Here is a 21,404-nt window from a genome sequence, read left to right as displayed (position 1 = left end):
ACGTCTGTTCTCATGCATATACCAGAAAGCGCTTCGGGAACCAGAGAGGCAAAATTTGTAGCTTGAGCCGCCGAAGCGGGAAGGCGTTTCATTTTCCTCTGGCGTGTCTGTCCTCGCACCTAAACATTCTACACTCGGACTTCTTGTATCAGCGTTGTTGCTTTTATTTGCCTCCTATTGCAGCAGTCCGTGCTATCACACTAATTGATTTGCGGGGTTTAACGTCCCAAAACCATCATATGATTATGAGAGACGCCGTAGTGGAGGGCTCCGGAAATTTCGACCACATGGGGTTCTTTAACGCGCACCCAAATCTGAGCACACGGGCCTACAGCAGTTTCGCCTCCATCGAAAATGCAGCCGCCGCAGCCGGGATTCGAACCGTGCTATCAGACTCGAAGCAGTAGACGGCGCAGAAATAATGCTAATGCTTGTGCTGGCTGCTCTAAAATGGTGGCGAGGCGTCACACGATACCTGCCAAGTAAAAAATAACTATTTAGAAATAAAGAAAATTACACCACACCCAGAGAGTGACTCCGACTCCGCCAACCAAGATCACTGCGAATGAGAAATGTGTGAGAGGTGTAAGACACGTTTGCGAATCATCGTGTGTGTGCGTCGATAGCACAGTCGTTAAAGCCTCCGGCACCTTTCGACACGGGCTGAAAGGGGCTAGGTTCAACTTCCAGGTCATCCAATTAAACAAAATTTTTCTTCTGACATTTATTTGTCATCTTATCGTGCGCATTTTGACAACGTCTCTTCCGTGCCAGAAGTGACGTCTTGAATGGTCGCGGCAAAAAACATTTCTATGTTTAAAAAAAAATAAGTGCTTGTCGTCATCTGTTCTTCATTTTGCCAAATCGACCTCACGCAGCAGCCAAGGCATCGTGATTTTTTAATTAAAAACCCTTCCTACTGTGGCAATACCCACCAAGTAAGTCCCAGCGTTTTCTTTTCATATCTCTCTCTTTAGGTCTAGTGCCCACAAAAGAGCGAGCAGTGCAGTTTATGACTGGTCAGCAGCGGTAGCTCTGTTCTGACCAGATGTAAGGGAAGCAACACAGGCTGAGCTAGCCTGCTTTGCATTAGCGAACCGGTAAGTTTACGCAACCAAACACAAAACCACCTCCAAGAAAGTGAAACGAAAACACGCGCAGTAGAGGCTGTCCCTCTTTGGCTTTCCACATGTCAGTTGTCTTTCGTCGCCATAACTTGTCTCGCCAGTAATCAGATGCAAAACAAGCGAAACCGTGTCTTGCGTTCTTGCTGTTGGTACAATGTTGTTCGCTCTGCAACTATATACAACGTGATTTATACCTAGTGAGATACGACAAAACGACGGTTGTAGTTTGTGCATCTGAACGAATTGACCATCAACGCGAGTTTAGCAACGCTAGTGATTAGTCTCGCTGGTAACTTCATGTGTAGAGTTTATTGCTAAAGAAATCACGAAGCAAGAGGTATAATAGAACGGTGACACCTTGTCCAAACCGATGTTTGCGTAGCGAACCCTATTGTAATTTTACTGCTATCGATTACGCTGCTGGGTTGCCTATAAAAGCATACGCGCAGCAACGTCTGCAAGAAAAAAAGAAAGGTTACTTTGCCAATAGTGGCCCTGATTGGGGATTTACTACGTGGCACGATGACCTTGTCTTTATATTAGGTTTCTCTTAAACGACTCAACAGGGACTTGGTGATGCAATTGGAGTTTGATGTCCTACTGGGACTCAAGTCTACTGGTATTCGAGACGATAGCTTGAATTTCAATACAACGTGCCATGATAATTTAGTGGTCATGGTGCTCGATTTCTCACTGAAGGATAGAGGGATCGAATTGCGGCCACCACGGCCGCATTTGTGATGGAAGTGAGAATGCTCGAGGCCGTGTACTTGGATTTATGTGCACGTTATTGAGCCCCAAGTGGTGGAAATTTCCAAAGCCTTCCGCTAGGGTGTCCTTCGTAACCATATCGTGGTTTCGGGGCGTTAAACGTCAGCAATTATTGTGAATCCCAGTAGAGAGGACATGCAAAAATGGCAGTTCACACTCTGCTCTACTTTCGAATCCACTCAAACGCATCCAAATCAAGCGGAATACCAGCTCCATTGATAACTCGCGCACGTCGGTGAGTTTCTACAGCCCAGGCACGTGCCACGTTCGTGAATCCAATCGTGTGCGCATGGCCTTCGATATGACGTGTGAGGTTTGCGTACTCACATATCCATGAGGCCATGGATCACACAGCTTAAGCATCAGGCAGGCGTTATGCGCACGTGGCGTTCGTTCGGAAACAACTCGTGTGGAATGCACAGGAGACCAGTAATGCTAGGTAAGCATCAGTTGCTGTCATTTTTACAGGATAAGACAATATTTTTTCCGACGATTCAACCAAAATACCGTACTTTTTGTTCTTTTTTGTTTTCTTTTTGTTTTAAAATAGGTTTACTGCCTCTTTAAACCGCTTTACAAACATATTTCCTCTTGGACGATACCATCGGCAACATCGACGATAATTAATCCTTATTCAATTATGACACCACAGAGTATGGCCGCATGCGAGGCGGGCACGGAGCTGTCTGAGGAGAACTTGTGTGAAAAGTGTCCCCTGAAGCGGTACATCGGTATTGTTATTTGCTTCATTTTGCGTATCCTCTAACAGAGTGTACTATATTCGGCCGCGTCGATATTATCTCAATCTAATATAGCCAGCCACGACGCAGCTATTAAGAAATCACAACTGACATGTTTAGTCATGACAATTAGAAGTCGATGTTTGACACCTTTCAGCAGCGGGTAAATATTTATATCGTTACTGCAGACGATTTATCGTGTTATTGTAAAAACGTAGTATCAAATCGAGACAGATGTATTGAACTTTTCTTTTTACTTTTGCAGTGGCGCTGTTTTATTTTGCTGCGTGTCATCGTCGTCGTCTTAGTAATAGTAGTAGTAGTAGTAGCACCAGACGTTGATGATTGATTGATTTGTGGGGTTTAACGTCCCAAAACCACCATGTGATTATGAGAGACGCCGTAGTGGAGGGCTCCGGAAATTTAGACCACCTGGGGTTCTTTAACGTGCACCCAAATCTGAGCACACGGGCCTTTGTAGGCCCGCCTACATCGGAAATTTCCGATGTAGGCGGGCCTACAAACATTTCCGCCTACATCGGAAATGCAGCCGCCGCAGCCGGGATTCGAACCCGCGACCTGCGGGTCAGCAGCCGAGTACCTTAGCCACTAGACCACCGCGGCGGGGCAGCACCAGACGTGACGCAGGCTAAGTGACCAGAGGTGTAGAGTGAATAAGGAAATACGAAGAACTAAACGATCGTGAGGACGATGCAGGTGATCTCGCTAACCATTCACAGACAGTCACTTGCTTACTATAGCTTCACTTTCTGGTGATTTTCCCGGTGTGGAAGGAACACACCGTAGAAGCAAACACACTACCGAGAAAAACGTTCAAAATAGAACGTTCAGCCAATAAAGCGCTGTTACTTTCACTACTAGTAGTAGTAGTAGTAGTAGTAGTAGTAGTAGTAGTAGTAGTAGTAGTAGTAGTAGTAGTAGTAGTAGTAGTAGCAGTAGTAGTAGTAGTAGTAGTAGTAGTAGTAGTTGTTGTTGTTGTTGTTGTTGTTGTAGTTGTAGTAGTAGTAGTAGTAGTAGTAGTAGTATGTAGTAGTAAGTAGTAGTAGTAGTAGTAGTAGTAGTAGTAGTAGTCTTTTATTTCAGCCACAAACTAAAGGTCGAGCGTTTCAACCACCTGCGTGACTAGTCGACGCTGTTCTTCTTCGCCTTCCAGTCGAGCCACGTTGTGAGAATGAGTTGACAAAATTCGAGTGGAAGAAAGGAAATCGAATGTGATAACGTGGCTCATCGGCGACCACCATTATGCTATCACCGAAAGGAAGCACCTGCAGCATGCTCAAACATGACCTATGCGCTCCTTATGAAGCATTAGCCCAACTCGTCCAACTGCGACATCGTATACCAACAAACCTTCACCCCTTACAGGAATATCGTCCTCAAGAACAATGAACATGTTCGATGTGCCTAACTCACCTTTCGAGAAACATCCGTTTCATAGTCACGCGTTAGCCTCAAGTTCAAGAGCGCGACAGTATGAAACTACCCGCATATAAACACACCGCAGCGGATTCGGTAGCACCTTAGTATTTGTCTCACACTACCTGTCATTAGGAGCCATTATGCGCGAGTGACAAAGAGCGTATCTTAGAGAAAAGAACCACTTGTTGTGGCCGGGCGACCACCTTATGAATTGCCGGAAGTGCAGCCGCTCCTCTTGGAATAGCGCCAACGAGAGATACAGTCGTATTGTCGGCGTTGCCACTGCACGCGTTTCCTGCCGCCGCAACGAAAAGAGCGAAACAGAGAGAAGTGCGTGGCTATCGTAATTTCACGGATATTGCCCACTATCAGAAACTCAAAGTTTTTGGAAACAAAAAAAAAGTGGCGAGGTTGTAGACTCCTCATTTAGTCGGTCACGGCTCCACGAAAGTTGTCACAGCGAGCACAAGTTGGTGGACGCTGACCTATAAGGTGCATGTTTATCCTTGTTAGTATGCATACGATGAGACCCATTCCATTCGGTTTTGTCGAACTGAATGAGGTTTATGACTCTTGTGATGTCGTTTACCTCAGTTGTTAGGAACAGGGCGAAGTGGTACATGCATTGCTGGAAACATTCAGCATGTCACGTAAAGGGGGAGCCAAAAGTTCCCACGCCACTGTCCTATGTATTCCTATTGGAGCGCCCCCTCCCCTGTAAATATGGAATGCACGTTCTTACATAAATTTCTTTTTTTTCCTACTGTATAAGAAGTCTGTCATAGTTGGTATATTCAGAAATCTCTGGTACATCAATTATTAAAAATAATGACTTTGTAATTTCTCATTCGCAATGTGCCACGTCGATTTCGCTACATATTCAGAAACTGTGAACTCACAGGCATTTTTTCTATTTGTTCGAATATATGTTATAAGGGCTTATGTGTTATTCTCTCTGTTCTCTTAGCCACTTCAGCGTTTTCTTTAACTGGAGAGTTTTGCCTGCACCTGGCCATGCCTACACGGTGTAAGTGAACTGAACATAAGATAGAGAGAGAGATAATAAAATGAGGGAAAGGCAGGGAGGTTAACCAGAAAATGGAGCATCCGGTTTGCTACCCTGCACTAGGGGAAGGGGGAATGGGGAAGAAAGATTGGAAAGAAAGCGAAGAGGGAAATAGACGCGCGCGAAAGAAAAAAAAAGGGGGGGAGCTGGGGTGCTACAGTCTATACAATAGGCCGCTGCCACGCAAAAAGTTCAGTAGGGCCTTCACTGATTTTCTGTGAGCACACAAATCATGTCGTCTTTCCAGCACAGATTGTTCAGACAAAGGTCTGTCGTCAAGGCGAGCTAACGCCGCAGCTAGTTGCCGTCTTTGCACGCTGTAACGAGGGCAGTGACAGAGAACGTGCTCTATAGTTTCATCGCTGCCGCAATGCCCGCAAGCAGCACTGTCTTCCATGCCGATTCGGAAGGCGAAAGCTTTGGTGAAGGCGACACCAAGCCATAGTCGGCAAAGCACCGTTGTCTCGAGTCGGGAGAGTCCAGACGGAGGCCGGAGTCGACGAGACGTGTCCAGTCTACGCAGTCGTGTGTGCCGTAAGCACTCGGTGTTCCGCAGGGATTTTAATTCTGCATTAGCGATTTTTCGGATGGTCATTTCAGCATCAGTCCTTGAAAATGGTATAGATTTTTCTTCACCATTTTCGTGTGCTGATCGGGCAGCTGCATCGGCATGTTCGTTGCCCAATATGCCGCAGTGACTTGGAATCCACTGAAACGTGATTCTGTGTCCTTCGTCGAAGAGGTGGTGAAGCAGCTCTCTAATTTCCAGCACTAGTTGCTCATGAGGTCCCCGGCGTAAGGCGAATGTCAAACACTGTAGTGCTGCCTTAGAGTCCGTGAACACGCTCCATTTCTTGGCTTCTTGGTGTTTAATGACTTGAATTGCGCTACGTAGAGCAGCAAGTTCCGCAGCTGTCGATGATGTCTGGTGGGATAAACAAAACTTCACCGTTGTCGCTGTTGCAGGAAAGATCACCGACCCTGCAGACCCATCCACTTTAGTTGAAGCGTCAGTATACAGATGAGTATGGTCACTGTATTTCTCATATAACAAGAGAAGAGAAAGCTGCTTTAGCGCTGGAGACGAGAGCCGGGCTTTTGACCCTATGCCTGGAACCGTGAGTTCAACATGTGCACAGGTCATACTCCATGGGGGAGTTGAAATCCTCGATAGAGTTGTATATCCCGCAGGAATGTGTGTGCGATATGACATGACTGTCTGGCAGAATGAGGCACGAGGTCGGGCTTCTGGAAGTGAAGCTAGATGATGGGCAGGGGCACGAGTAAGATGCCTCACGTGTGCTCTGAGTACTTCCATCATGATATGCGTCTTCAGCGGGTAGTCATTAGCGATCTCGATTGTCTCAGCTGATGATCAACATCGCGGTAGCCCCAGACAAACTCGCAGAGCCATGGCCTGGATGCTTTCGAGAGTCCGAATGTTGGTTCTACAGGTGTTGGTCAACACAGGCAAACTGTAGCGCAAATAGCCAAGAAAAAGCGTCTTGTACAATTGCATCATTGCATGATGCAATTGCATCATTGCATCATTGCATCATTGCATGATGCATGAGAATTGTGCGAGGCCTACGTTCTGTTCCAGAGCAGCGTTTTCCCTTCAAAGCCCTTGCACTTTTTCATCGCCGACATGAAATGGAGGTAGCAGAAGATTTCTGCGCTATGACCATGGGCCAGACAGCGTACACAAGCCTACATACAGTGAATCAAATCCCTCACTCACGGGACCCACGCATGGATCTACCGTTTACATCACAGGAGCTCGATGCGGCGCTCGTCTTATGTAATAAGTCGTCGTCAAGTGGCCCGGATGACATCTCATACAAGATGCTGTGCAACCTTGGTAAACGGGCACGAGAAGCACTCCTTAACATCTTCAACGATTCCTGGCAAGCTGGCGTCGTTCCGCAAAATTGGAAGATTACCCGCTTGGTACCGATCCTTAAGCCTGGCAAATCTCCCCTGGACATTGCCTCTTACCGACCGATCGCACTCTCAAGTTGCGTAGGAAAGGTAATGGAGAGAATGATCTTGGCCAGGCTTGAATGGTACCTGGAATACTATGAGATATATCCGAACGCCATGGCTGGTTTTCGCCGTCACCGATGTTCGATCGACAATGTTATAGATCTCGTCACATATGTCCAGCAACAAAAGGCAGGTAAACGACTATCTGCAGCCATGTTCCTTGACGTAAAAGGAGCATACGACAACGTTCTACATGACGCCATCCTCGAAGCCATTGAGTCAGTGGGCCTAGGCGGGCAACTGTATTGTTGGACACGCAGCTATTTACAAGGGCGGACCTTGTTTGTGAACACTGCAGATGGTCCAACTTCCCAACACCCAACGCATCGTGGAGTCCCGCAAGGTGGCGTCTTGAGTCCAACCCTCTTCAACCTCGTCCTCATTGGTCTTGTTGAACGATTACCAAGTGTGGTCAAGTTATCCGTGTACGCTGACGACATCTGCGTCTGGACATCTGGCGTGACAAGGCCTCAGGTACGCGCAAGACTTCAGAAAGCTGTGACGTTGGTATCATTGTACCTCAAGGACCAGGGTCTGAAAATCTCGCCAGCGAAATGTGCATTGATTGCTTTTAGTCGAAAGCCAATGAGACCATACGCTATATCAATCGATGGCCAAGTCATACCGTATGTCAAGACGCACAGATTTCTAGGCGTATTCATTGATAGAGACCTCTGCTGGGGCCCACATGTGGCACACTTGAAGAAGAGGCTGACAGAAATTGCTAACTTATTCAAGTATCTCGGAGGAAAAACCTGGGGGACTTCAGTAACTGAACATAAAGTTATAATCAAGCCGATACAAGTGATTCTTAGTATAGATACCAAGTATATAACAAGATTTCTTTCATAAATATCATTCGGCACCTGCACATTACTCGTTAAACTGGCGTGACCTACATAGATCATGCCAGGTATCTTCATTTTTTTCATTGTAAGAAGCATCTTGGCGTGTTGGCTACTGGAAGACATTTTCACTCAGAAAAAATATTATTTTCTCTATTTTGTGCCACATTTGCAAAAGTCCACGATTCACGGGAAGCTCACCAGATAGAAGGCACCACAGTACGAGCCTGTGAGAGCTGTGTTCATCGTTGAATCTCTGAATAGCTTCAAGCTTGCTGTCTTTTCTTCTTTTACGGGCTGACAAAATGCCACGCTATGTTATGTTCACTAAAAAATCATACAGTTATTGAACTTCGCAGATAAGCGTGCTTGTGGAAACAGCAGTTTATTATCAAACGAGGACGTTTTGCCCCGTAAAATGAGGAGACATCCTATTACTGCGTATGCGACTGGTTCAAAGCTTCACGCCTAACTAGTAACGCGACTGAAAAATTGAGCAGCGATATGATGAGCCAATACAGTCACTTTGTTATCAAAGCGGCCATTTTCGACCGTTCGCGACGGCCAGTGCCAGTTGCAGGCGTAATCAAACCTTTGCAGGCACTAATGGTTGCATCTAGGGCATCATAGCCAATTCAAACTTGATGAAATTTCATCAGCCAGCTGTTGAGGGACCTAACAGAAAACCTGTACGAAACGACACCGAGCAAGTTTCGTAATTAGTTTCGTGAACAAGGTTTCCTACTGCTGGGTTCAGCTGGTCGCTAATGTGTTATTTCAAAAGGGACTTGAAACTGCCGCAGTGCGCCTTCTTTTTTTCTGGTGAGCGCTTGGGAGAAAAGCAAGTCGGTATAGGTACGGAAACGCGGCATGTCCCTGCCACGAAGAATCTTGTTCTTAGCTGATAAACAAGTTGACGTATTGTCAATTTCGTCATAATTACCGGGGTATTCATGCGAAGCTAATGAGACGAGTGTTTTCGTTTGCGGTGTACAGAAGAGAAAGGACCTGATAGCGTCGTCGGTACGCATGACTGACACACAGTTCAAGAATATAAAGGGAAAGGAACGGATGTTGAAGGCGATGACTTAATTGTTGCTATTAGTCAAGTGGGCGCACCTCTTTCTACATTTTCCGAGAGCGAAACAGGCAATGTATTCTGCATTGTGTGTGTGTCTGTGTCACTCTTGCCTTTAAACTTCAGCCTGTAATATTCGCCTGCTCTGTTACGAAGAGAGCTTTTCTAAGAATGCGTTTACTCCTGGTGCTGTCATACTCAATGTCTCAAACACTGAGAAATCAGGGGTCTCAACCACCATGCACAAAGATTTTTAGAAGAATAAAGCCATGTTCAGACTACGTGCGCTACGTACAGATCCTCGGTAAGGATCGTTAGCATAAATTGAAGCAACGTTAGTTTCAACATTACGCCAAAACGACCTCAGAAATATTGTTCCCATTGCCGAAGAGCGTCTGTCAGAAATTTTTTCTAATAAGAACATAAATTGATTGATAATTAGAATTGCTAAATCGAGAAGTGCTTTCCTGATTATCAAAGTACCAATGAATCAGCCTAAGGGACTAAGGGACTACGAATTCTAAGGGACTACAAAACGTGGCATTCTCAGCAGTGAGCTATTAGTGTGTTAGTTTTAACGACAGATAAGAACAAGTTTTTATATAAACTTGTTAAATATTTAGCTTGTATTGGCGCAGTGCATATGAAAAGAAAAAAAGGAAAGACGACAGAGACGTCAAGAAAGCTAGGCGCTAGGTTGCGCTTTTAGCACCTACCTTTCTTGGCGTCTCTGTCGTCTTTGCTTTTTTTTCATTTTCATGTGTGCCACGCTAATAAAAGCTAAATTCAGGGATAACCAACTCTCCCGAGCCACAACACTTTTCAACGCAACAGATATTGACGCCAGTGGATTGTCAGCCAACCAAAATGGCTAAGAAGCACCACGCGCAAGCACTACACGTTTACTCGTCTGTATTTTCGCATCGTAACAATATTGAAAATATCGCATAAAAATTGTAGTTCTTTATTTTTTTCTTATTTGATTCGGCTAGTTTGTAGTGATCCTCTTCAATATTCTCTTCTTTTTTAATACACCTTGCTGTCTATTCACGTGCTTTTTTTTTCATTTCAAAGGCTATCTTTATCTGCGTGCAGAAGCGCAGCAAATATTGCATTATTGAAAATATCTCACCTGAATATCTCTTTAATATCCTTACCAATACTTCGTTGACCCTATGATAATTAGCTAACAACTTCTGCAGTTAGACGTATAATTATGTTTAACCAATAATGTGTTTACAAGACACATATGAGTGCGACATTATTGTATTTATTAAAGTGTCTGCAAGGATATGTTTCTTTTCATCCAATATTTTTTTATAAAATGATAATGTCGGCAGCAGACACCAATCACTTATATTTACACTTACCTCAAACGAAAAAAAACAGAGAAGGCTGACACACACTCTTCTTCAAAATAGATAGCGGCAAGTTAAAACTTAGGTGCTATTGCCACTTTTCAAAAACACTATAGTAGACTTACATTTTCAGTAATATTACCCATACGGGTTCAGGTCTTTTTTTTTTTTGGCAATGCTTTCGCCGTCTTTATCCCTGGCGACTTTTCAGGATGATGATCCAGAATGGTTGCGACTGACACTGGCCTGTTTATTCTTTGCACAACACACCATAACACAGACTTGCACGAGCGACTGTGGAGTAACGCCCATGCGGTACGCTGCACATGACTACCAGACTGTGACGTGTATGCGTTCGTCCTTGTCTATCCTGCTCCACCTCCTTCTGTCTTCCACTTGCTTCACTCTTCCAACTTTCAAACTCCGCCATTCATTTCCCCAATATAGAGCAGCACGCCAATTTTTCTCATCTGGTCAGCATTCCTGCTTTTACCTTATTTGCTGTCTTTCTCCCTTCCTTTCTCATCTTATATTTATGAATATTGTTCCCCGATGTACTCACCCAATTCTTTGCGCCACTGCTGCACAAGAGGGTTCAAGAGAGGACGGGGCATTGGAAGAGTACTGGCTAAATCAAACCTTATGACGTGAATGTTAAACTACCATTCGAATCAAATCCCCATGGTTGGTGATGTGTTTTCCCATGCTATACCTCTGTTTATGCTTTAGGTCGTGGTAATACCGTTCACATTTTATAAAATCTGGTCCAAGAGAGAGAATAACTCTCTCTCTCTCTCTATTCAGGAAAAATCTCAGTAGAGGCGTTCCGAGGTGGGACGCCTTGAGCTCGGGTCGCTTCCTGGGTTCTCGCGACCAGTCTTAGCCCATATAAAAATAATTTCTTGTGAAAGTGTTAAGCACCTAATCTTCTTTGCAGGAAAATGACTGATACATGTGACAGCGTCACCTGTCAATAGCACAGTTACATTCACCAGAGGCTCGGTCTTGAGCAGGAGCGTTTACATGTGTGTATATATATTATTCATTTATTTATTTATTTTATTGGTCAATCAAACGATTGATTGATCGATTGATTCTCGGCATTCGGTATTTTATTTGAGCTTGTAAAATCTTACAAACGCGGTCCTACTCACAACCACGATACGTTCTTTCGTCTCACCCCAACGAGTGAGCGACGAAATGTGACTTCATCCCTGAGTCGATAGAGCAGTTGAAGAGCTCTTGCGTTTTCCATCACGGTTGCAGTACGTGGGAGCACCACCATAGCAATCTTCCCTGAAATCACCGCTGCACACTATGTGGCGCATTGTCTTCAACGTAACCAAATCGATTGTTATCCACGAAAAGCACTTCCTCTTGATCCAGTTGACGCCAGAATCCCTCAAAGTCCAAGTTATCGGCCTCGCCTCCACATTCCTTTGGCAGTGTTTGTGGCGGAATCTCACTGAGCAGGTTTTCATAATTACTGCCATGAAAATGAAGCTGTTTCAAAAAAAGAGAGGAGTATCAATGAAACCAGGGGCTCTTTGGCAAAGCAGCAACACCTTAATACAGCATATATATGTATATATATATATATATATATATATATATATATATATATATATATATATATATATATATATATATATATATATATATATATATATATATATATATATATATATATATATATATATATATATATATATATATATATATATATATATATATATATATATATATATTAGAAATAACAACATGACCCTGTCATTTTCTTTCATATTGCATGAAAGGAGCACAATTATATAAATGAAATATATGAACATTATTATTCATTACATTTTTCATAGGTAAATGTACACTTCATATACAAAACCACCAATCTTTTCCTACAGTGAAATAGGGTCTATAGTCTCGTTTCACTTCACTTTTGACTGGGTTTTTTTTTTTGCCCGGCATAACTTTTCATGCGTATTCTTGTGCCACAGTGGCGTTACTAGTTACTCATGGTGGTGGAGGTGGTTATGTTGTTACTACAGGTGGTTTTATCTTGGCATAAAAGGAATCGCATCTAGCAGTATCAGCACTCAGAGTTCAGCCGATTACCATTAACATCAGTTGAAATGAGATCACCTACCAGAGCATAAATACGAACATGCTTTTTTTAATATAGTTCCTTACTGACATCAACATCTTTCGTTGGTCCCTTCTTTAGAAGGTGTTGTTAAGCTCCTGCAAAATTAGTTTTTTTGAGCATGAGCAAGTTTCAAAGAATGATGTACTCATGAAAATTTGGGGCCCTCAACGAGAAAAGAATGTGTGCCTAGCCTTTTGCAAAGGTGAACTGCAAGCCACATATTAAAAAAATATTCAATGAATATTTGCTGCATTTAAAATTTATTTCAATGGCATTGCATTTGTAATTTTTCCACAGCTAGTTAACACTTCCATAATCACATTGGCATGGAAATTTCAAATTTGGATCACTTGCTTTCTCACGCACGTGGTTTTGATGACAAGTTGGCAAGGTAAATTTCTCGAACCTCTCAATATGACCTTTAAAACCTGAGGATTCAAACATGCGAATCTATGTTCCCTTTACACAGGCTACGCCTTTCCCACTTAGTGGTAGCCATGTGTGAGCCAGTCGCAGTGGTTCCTCCAAGTACATCCAGCGTGACATTAAGCGTGGCCTTTCGCATCACATACCTGCGTCTCCGACTCAATCATATTAGTTTCACCATGGCAATGGGCAATCTGCTTTTTACTATATCTAATACACAACATTAAGCACGAAGCAAAACAGTATAGTTACCCTCTCAGTAAGCTTCCGTCTTAGAAATGGCCTTAATATGCCATACAGGAAATCAATGGCCTTCGACTCGTGAACAATGTGCAACGCCTTCAGCCGGATTGGCATGCAGTCCTGCACGTGAGGCATAGATAATGAATAGCGTCTGTAAGTACACTTCAGTCTTACCAACCACTTCATCAGGAATTAAGATTAAGGCTATTTCATAGAGTAACCACATCTTCACCGCCACTGGTCTTTCTATAGTAACGTTCGCTGCTGAAAACACGATGACAAATAGGACTTAAGCAAACCTCGTGTGTCTGATCAGATACAGCCCGCTCGGTATTATGCCTTTAAATTTAACTGTATATACAAAACTTCCCCAATTCATCGTATAGCAAAATGTCTGACTGTCCCTGTGCATGACGCACATATTGCAGACAGCTGCCTCAAAGACTCAAATTATGCATCCTGCGCGAACAAGGCTCTTTTAGCCATGCTGAGTGATGTGGTTTCAGCAAGACAGTTACGGCGTGTTAAGTGGCGTGTTTGTAAAATTCACTGCATGCTTCGTTTAGTCTTGCGTGTTTGTGATCTCAAGGGGCGTGCTCCAAGAGATGCATGTCGCCAAGACAACTTCTTCAATTTCTCAAGACCTTTCTCTCAATTTCAGAGCAAAAAAAAAGATACAAACACATCACTGAGAGAGAGATAATAAGGATAAAGGAAAGATAGGTAGGTTATAAGCATTGCTGAATCCGGTAGGCTACCCTGCACTTGGGAAAAGGGTAAGAGAAAAAAAGAGAGAGTCGGAGGAAAAGTCACTATTGCCGTCGACGTAGGTCAGTTTTGCGCTTAACGTCACAGACGGGGAGTCAGTCCCGTAGATTAAATTAGAGTGGCGCACTCACTACTTGTATTTCTTGCAACATATATTTCTTGCGAAAACGCAGGTGCGATAGCGTTCACAATACCTGAAGGTACTCCAAGGTGCGTCGAATGTTATTTAAGTTGCAGTAGAAAAGCCTGTCCAAGCTGAATCCCGCTGAATCCACAATGAAGGAAATCCCAGTCGTCTGTGAGACGGGGTCTGCTGCAATCCGCTCAATGCATATGAAGAGCGCTTTCTGGCCCATATCGTAAGCGTCTCTGTCCAAAGGCAGTAAACCTGCATCAAGGAAACTTTAAGTGCGAATAACACATAAATCGCGTGAACATGGCTTCCCGAAAACTCTCACACATGCTCGTCTCCTATAGTTTGCATGTTTTATTCGCGAATTACAATTAAATGTCACAAACATGGCTTCGAGCAAACTCGCGTACACGCGTCTTACCATAACTGTAGGTCGTCAGTGATCGAGAAATAAAACAGCTCTTTGGAACTTAGTGGAAAACAACGTTGTTTATTTGACACGTGCCCAAATACAGTAGAACACGATTTTAGTGACACAGTGTAACAATTGCTGTTTGGATTAAAGCGAATTCAATTGACAACTTGATCTGCAAGCTACGAGAATGTCCTCTTCATTGTCGTTATATAGGGCAGGCGCGCGCGTGGTACCACACATGTCTTAGTAATGGGCAGTCTCGCGCACAACGCAACTTAAGTGCCGGCAAATTCCAGGAGAAGTGGGGAGGGGGGTTTGATTAAACGTTGTATTTGAGAAATACAATGTGACCCGAGAATATAAATGTATTACTTCAATGTGTCCTATAATTTTATCTATAGAAAACACTTCAAACACACACGCGAGGACAAAGAAATGTTGTTTTTGCCAGTGACTCTTTTTTTACTTTTTGTATGACTTGGCTGTATCGAAAATGGAATGATTTTGAAAGACTTTGTTTTTGTCCTGCATGACGCGCTTGGCGCGTAGCGGGTGTCTGGAGCAATGTTTCAATTCAGCGGCGATGAAAGAGGTCTATTTTTTATTATTATTATTCTGACCTACTTGGCTGCGATGCAGTCGCTCGCGCCACCTGGTTGAGCTAACGCATACCTCAGAATGCTGAGACTACCAGGAGCAGTTTCGTACACGGAAAGCGGTGCGCTTCAAACGGGTATGGCGCTGACTGCAGCGTTTCATTTGTAAAAACTATAGTAATGATTGATTGATTTGTGGGGTTTAACGTCCCAAAACCAACAGATGATTATGAGAGACGCCGTAGTGGAGGGCTCCGGAAATTTAGACCACCTGGGGTTCTTTAACGTGCACCCAAATCTGAGCACACGGGCCAACAGCATTTCCGCCTCCATCGGAAATGCTAAAAACCATAGTAGCCACCATAACTATAGTAAAAACGAAGTCGTTGCGAATGAAACCGGTATGCTGCGAGGTATTTCTGCACCCATTTATACCCTCTCCTTCATAGGCGTGCGGATGGAGGGAGAGAGAGGGGCACCCCTCCTCCCCAATCTCAAAAGAAGAAAGGAAGCGAAGTCTGCCTCACGCATTGACTTGTTGAAGAGGGGGCACTGCTGCGAACCTTAGCCACCGCTTTCCCCCCTTTCCTCGCCCCAAAGTGAAAACCTTGCGCACACATATGCTCCCCTCGCTCATGCGCAACTCTAAACCTCACCCAACTCACGGAACTAACTAAATGGAGATTGACGTTCAGTTGTCATTTTAGCTGATCAAGTTTTAACGGACTAAATTCCGCGAACTGCTCGATCACCTATTGTCCGAACCTTCACCAAGCTCGCACTCGCCACCTACGCGGCCTTCATTACCACACCAACCGACCACCTGACTTAACGCGCTGGACGCACGGTGCACTGATCGACCACTCCTGGCCTTCATACAGGAAACGGAGCTTTTTTTTTCTTTTTACTTAACTTATGCCATTGGGCATGTGGATGTATATATAAAATGAGATCCTTAAATTGAGCTCCTTTAAATGGACTCAATACAAGTTGGGAAATGACAATACATGTTTCCAAATTACCTTTTACAATACGAAAAACACCTATATATCACAACAAGGCCTTTTGTAAGCCGGGAAAGTTGCAGAATCGAAAAGCAAGCAAAGACGCCTGTTCGAACTTCACACAAAACATCGTGCGACGTCATGGTTGGCAACAACGCCTGCTAAAAGCGGCATGGTAATGTTGACGTAAAATGTTTTCTAACTTCGCCTATGTAGCCCATAAATGGGCTCTATTGTGTTCTAAGGCAGCCTTACATTGTACGTGGTAACCTTGAGGAACTCGTATACTGAGCCCAACATTGCTCTATTGAAGGGAAAAAAAGCAAAAATACACCTTAAAATGCGTGACACGAGAAAGCCAAGCCGGTGTTAGGTTTCCATCAGAAAGTTTAAGAAAATAGATTGCTTTCCCTTGTGATAATCAACCCATCATTATGAAATTAACAAAGTTCACGAAGCATACTTTATGAACTAATTTAGTGTAAACAAATCAAGGGTTCCAGCAAGTATATTCAGCGCGAGCATGGGAAGAAGAGGCAAGCAAAGGGCAAGGTTGGGCTTACAAGTGAAGGTTATTAAACGACGGTATTCCCTAGAGAGCCACCACGCGTGAGTAAAGAACCAACAGAATAATCGTGCTAGCTTACAATCAAACATGCCTCTCCCCTCCCCCCTCATTTTATCATGTTAACTGGACCTTAACAGGGGCACTACATGGCAAAATATTTGTTTTGTCAAATATCGGTGCGTATCAGCGAAAAAAGTTAGTATCTGACGAAACTGTTTTTCATCATGTAGTGAGCTTGTTACTTTTGTTAAAATTGGAAAAGTAAACAGCGGGGGGAGAGGGAGGGGGGGGGGACGTGTCAGATTATATGTTAGCATGGTTCTGCTCTCGTTTTTCATGCATGCATGGTGGTGTTCTTAGGAATACTATCTTTCAATAAACTTCGATTTTATCTCCACCTTGTCCTGTTCGTCTCTTTTTTATTCTTTTTCTCGCGTCGAAAGCCCTTCACTTGTCACCATGTATCCGAACTAGCCCAGAAAACCACACTGCTGAACTGACTTAGGGTTCTTCCTTTGCATCCCTCTAAGCTGGGATCAGACTGACGTTAAGAATGGATTTATCAGGAAGACAGTCATATATGTGATTTAACCGTGTCCACCTCGGTGTAACCGTAGCTAGGATGTTCGGCAGCTGACTCGAAGGTCGGGGGTTCGATTCCGTCTGTGGCGGTCACATTTCGATGGAGGCGAAATGGTATAAAGGCCTGTGTACTGAGCGATTTAAGTGCAGGTTGAAGAGCACCAGATAGTCAAATTTACCTCGGTCCTCCACTGCAGCGTCTCTCATAAGGTGGTTTCGTGAAGTAAAACTCCAGATGCTATTCTTATTAGCGATTAGGTTAGTGGCAGTACAGCAGATCACGTGAGCCAATATAGGAATCGAAAATGCGGGAAGTAAAACGAGCCAGGCATTCTCTGTGTACCTGGCTTGTGTAGGAGCACGGGCCGGCCAAGAACGTCTTTTGAAGGTAAAATTGTCATGGTCCTCCTGGTTTCTGAGTTGATACTGGACGGCACAAAATTGGAATAAAACTGCGGATAGCTTGCACGGTTCTTGTAGTAGTTCCGAACCGTTCTTCGTGCTGCGTCGACGTCGCCCTTGCGAACACGAACAAAGCGGAGCAGAAATTCTTCATCGGTTCGTGGGTTCAGTTTTGTTTCCTCTGTAATGGATGTCAGAGAAGAATGCGGGTGCTTTATTCAGCTGTTTCGAAATTTAAGAAAACACGCGCCAGTGCCTATATATATATATATATATATATATATATATATATATATATATATATATATATATATATATATATATATATATATATATATATATATATATATATATATATATATATATATATATATATATATATATATATATATAAACTCATACAAGTGATATACTGAAATACCAGTTCCTCCACTCTCTAGTAAAAATTAATTCCTATAGCTCATATCTTGCTATTGTGTCACCACATTTCGAGGCTAGAAAAAAAAACACGATGTTCCCTTACAAGATGAAATCACTTTTGTGGCTACAGAAGCCTCAAGAATTGTTTTCTTTTACTTATTCATTTATCTTTTGCAGTCAGAAATCAACTCCAAAGGTATTGCTGAGAAACTTTCCATGATCATACAATCGTGTGAACGCAGGAGGACTAGTGTCTGAAATTTTAGAGGATCGCAGATCGCAGGCTACATGGTTACATTTGTCAATGCCATAGCTATAAGCCTTAATTTTGATGTTCATTGGATGTCACCGTACAGGAACAACGTTCACTTATACCTTGTTTGTTTGTTATTTATTTTTTATTTTCGTGTCATGACGCTTTCGACTGCAGATAGAGACACCAGACTATATCAAGTAAGGTAACCACACAAACAAAACAAAACAAATAATTTGCCTTTGAGAAGCTGTCGAAGTTGTAAAACTGCTTCTTTTTCTTTCTTTTCAACTTCTGAACCGTTTTCGTCCTCAGCCACTCGGGGTTCTGCGAACTCTTGTTGATTTTTCTTGCTGGCAGCTGCCATTCTTACCGTGTTCAACCTTTGTATGGAAAAAATGCATATAAGTATGAACAAATAAGTCATACTTTTTGCACGCTTTTTACTCCCCCTCGCCTATTTGTCACATTTATATATAAATATAGAAAGTTCTTGAAGGTCTTTGAGGACATAACTGCTGTAATTCAAGCTACGCAAGCAACACCACACTCACTGAGGCGTCATTAAAGTATCCGATTGCAAGTGAGCACCCTAAACCCGTTGGAAGACTCCCATAGCATCCTATATTTGCTTTACGGAGCCAGAAAAAGCGAGAAGTCAATACAGGGTGCCCATAGCACGACATTCATTACCGTTACAATGTAACACAATGCAACAAGCATATACAGGATATTTTCAAATGACCGTCAAGACCAGGGATCATGTGAAACAGGAACACAAGTGGCCCGTAAAATCGCATTTCAGAGCACAGTATACACAAGCGAACTCAGGAGCACAATAGGATCACAGTGTAACATAGAGAAACATACTTAAGTGCATTACCTGTTACAAATGTGGCGCCTAATGTCCTCTGTGCCAATCCTTTTGCACTTTAGACGAAGAAAACACAGTGCCAACCAAAGTAAAGATACATTCTTAAAACAAGTTTTTGCCTCCACAGAGGGAGCCTTGTTCACAATGGAGCATGAATCTCATGCGCAGATTGCACACATGTTTATATTGCTGAAACCGGCAATTTTAAAAGAAGGTAACACGAGCACTAGAATGACGTAAAGAAACAAAAATGGGACGTCAAATGCCATCGCCCAACATGTATCCACGGGCCATGTGATCAATTTGAGCAGATGCTTCGCCACGGAAAACAATGTTTTTTTCCATGGCTTCGTCTAGAATCATTGTTAATTTAAACGACTGCGCACACGCTCAAGACTTGTCGTGATCTTTCGCCAGTGCATCCGCGTTGCCTCACACATGTTTATATAATCTTATAATTAAGTAAACTTGATTGATTGATATGTGGGGTTTAACGTCCCAAAACCACCATATGTATATGAGAGACGCCGTAGTGGTGGGCTCCGGAAATTTCGACCTCCCGGGGTTCTTTATCGTGCACCCAAATAATCAAGTGAACTTGCTGTTCATTATAAATTGTGAACAATGTTCCTGTGTGGGTGACGAAAAGTAATTTTAAGTATATGTTTTCCTTATGGTCCGCCATAAGGGCTTTCTTCGTTCATGTCATTCCCCGGCCAGGCGGGATTACACCTACCTCTTTACCTCGTTAATATTTTACTGCTTTTCGCGAACATACAACGGGATTTCATGTAAACAGGTGGAATAAAGGTAGCGACATGTAATAAACTGCGCCTGATTTTGTTTAACGTTATTTCAGTAATTCATAAATTGAAACAAGAAAAAAGTCCGTGGACCATTTCTTAAGACACAGCCGTACGCAACAAACAGATAATAATAAAGTTAAAGTAAAACACAGGTGATGGTAATACTGGTTAGAGACTAGCCACGGTGGTGTTGTGATTACAGAGCTCGCTTGATGCCCCAAAAGTCGCGAAATCAAACCCAAGCTGAGCCGCAGTTTGATGGCGGCAAAATTCCAGATGCCCGTGTGCTTAGATTTATCTGCAAGTTAAGGAACACTAGATCGTAAATATTTCCGGAGCCCTCCACTAAGGCGTCCTTCGTAGTCATATCATGGCTTTGGGACGTAAATTTTAAAAATCAACATATTACATGGTTCAAGAACGTCTTAAATGTTAATTATGTCAAATGAAGTGCAAAGTTATTTTATTTTTAAGAAGTTTTTCTCTATTAACTGTGAATTTACAATTGGTAATAACGATGCCTTGATTGTGAAAGTTTTTTACCTTCACTGGCTTCAGTCATTTAGATGAGAGACTTTCGTGGCTTTCATAACGCTTTTCAGTTAGAGCGCCACCGCACATCACATCAGGTTACGTATACTTACAACAAGAGGCAGCAGCGATCATCAAAACAGCAATATTTAATCTCATTCTCAAGGAAACCAGATGACGCTCCGTACGATGCGTGGCACTTCGCCAAATACGAATGGACGACGCGTAGCCTCTCGCGACGTGCGAGCACCAAAAACAGACTCACTGTGTAGCGTAATCCCAGCACTTCACAGGCGCCGTTCATGTGCACACATGCATCCGTGTGATGACTTGATCCGTTGAAACGAATGGCTTTGCACGTGCTTCATCCGTATGTACAACTACTACGTTCAAAACGTATTCCTTATCACACTCACGCGCACCACATTACAAGCATCGACGATACGGCAGCAACAGGAAGAAAGCCGGCTCAATGAACGTGAAGCAGACCTGTGGGGGGAAAAAAGCACCACGTCGCCACGGATGTACGCAGCTTCCTCACTAGGCTTCGCCTTACGCCGAGCGTGAGCTAGCGGAGATAGAAGTCGCCGCCAAAGACACTCCTTTGCCAGCAGCGAAAGTGGCCCGCCGGCCGGTTTTGATGACCTTGTTTACGTGAACACGCAAGCGAGCGTAAACAGCGCCGCCACCTATGAGAGATTTCTGTGTTTACTGATCAGCGCGCAGCGACATGTGGTGAGAGTCAGAAAGCAGGTCAGTCTTTCAATAACGG

At 43.4% G+C, this 21,404-nt stretch overlaps 2 protein-coding genes across 3 annotated transcripts in view; both read right to left on the bottom strand.

The window, feature by feature from the left end:
* Window positions 1-21,404, bottom strand: part of LOC119172009 (uncharacterized) — a 247,083-nt gene that overhangs the window by 50,154 nt on the left and 175,525 nt on the right. The gene's annotated exons all lie outside the window — the stretch shown is intronic.
* On the bottom strand, window positions 11,566-21,321 carry LOC119172013 (alpha-tocopherol transfer protein-like). 2 transcript variants are annotated; one of them, XM_075892820.1, is made up of 6 exons: window positions 20,898-21,315; window positions 18,662-18,804; window positions 17,690-17,929; window positions 14,243-14,436; window positions 13,290-13,400; window positions 11,566-11,974 (listed from the first exon to the last, which is right to left on the bottom strand). In XM_075892820.1, exons 2-6 carry the CDS (start codon window positions 18,786-18,788, stop codon window positions 11,774-11,776), a joined length of 873 nt encoding a protein of 290 aa, XP_075748935.1. In that variant the 5' UTR covers window positions 18,789-18,804; window positions 20,898-21,315; the 3' UTR covers window positions 11,566-11,773. The 2 variants fall into 2 exon arrangements, with proteins under 2 accessions (XP_075748935.1, XP_075748936.1); XM_075892821.1 differs by lacking the exon at window positions 13,290-13,400 and having other exon boundaries at window positions 20,898-21,321.

This window comes from Rhipicephalus microplus, chromosome 4, assembly GCF_043290135.1.
Source record: "Rhipicephalus microplus isolate Deutch F79 chromosome 4, USDA_Rmic, whole genome shotgun sequence".
Taxonomy (NCBI): domain Eukaryota; kingdom Metazoa; phylum Arthropoda; class Arachnida; order Ixodida; family Ixodidae; genus Rhipicephalus; species Rhipicephalus microplus.
The sequence above is the reverse complement of the archived record's forward strand: the minus strand, read 5'-3'. Positions and strand labels throughout refer to the sequence as shown.

What these genes read in the sequence shown, in the direction of transcription:
- LOC119172013 (XM_075892820.1), bottom strand. Translation starts at nt 18,788, where the DNA reads ATGGCAGCTGCCAGCAAGAAAAATCAACAAGAGTTCGCAGAACCCCGA. An exon ending in GCACCTTGGAGTACCTTCAG is followed by an intron (nt 13,401 to 14,242) that starts GTATTGTGAACG and finishes CCTCACGTGCAG; the next exon opens with GACTGCATGCCAATCCGGCT. An exon ending in GACGGAAGCTTACTGAGAGG is followed by an intron (nt 11,975 to 13,289) that starts GTAACTATACTG and finishes TTTTTGAAACAG; the next exon opens with CTTCATTTTCATGGCAGTAA.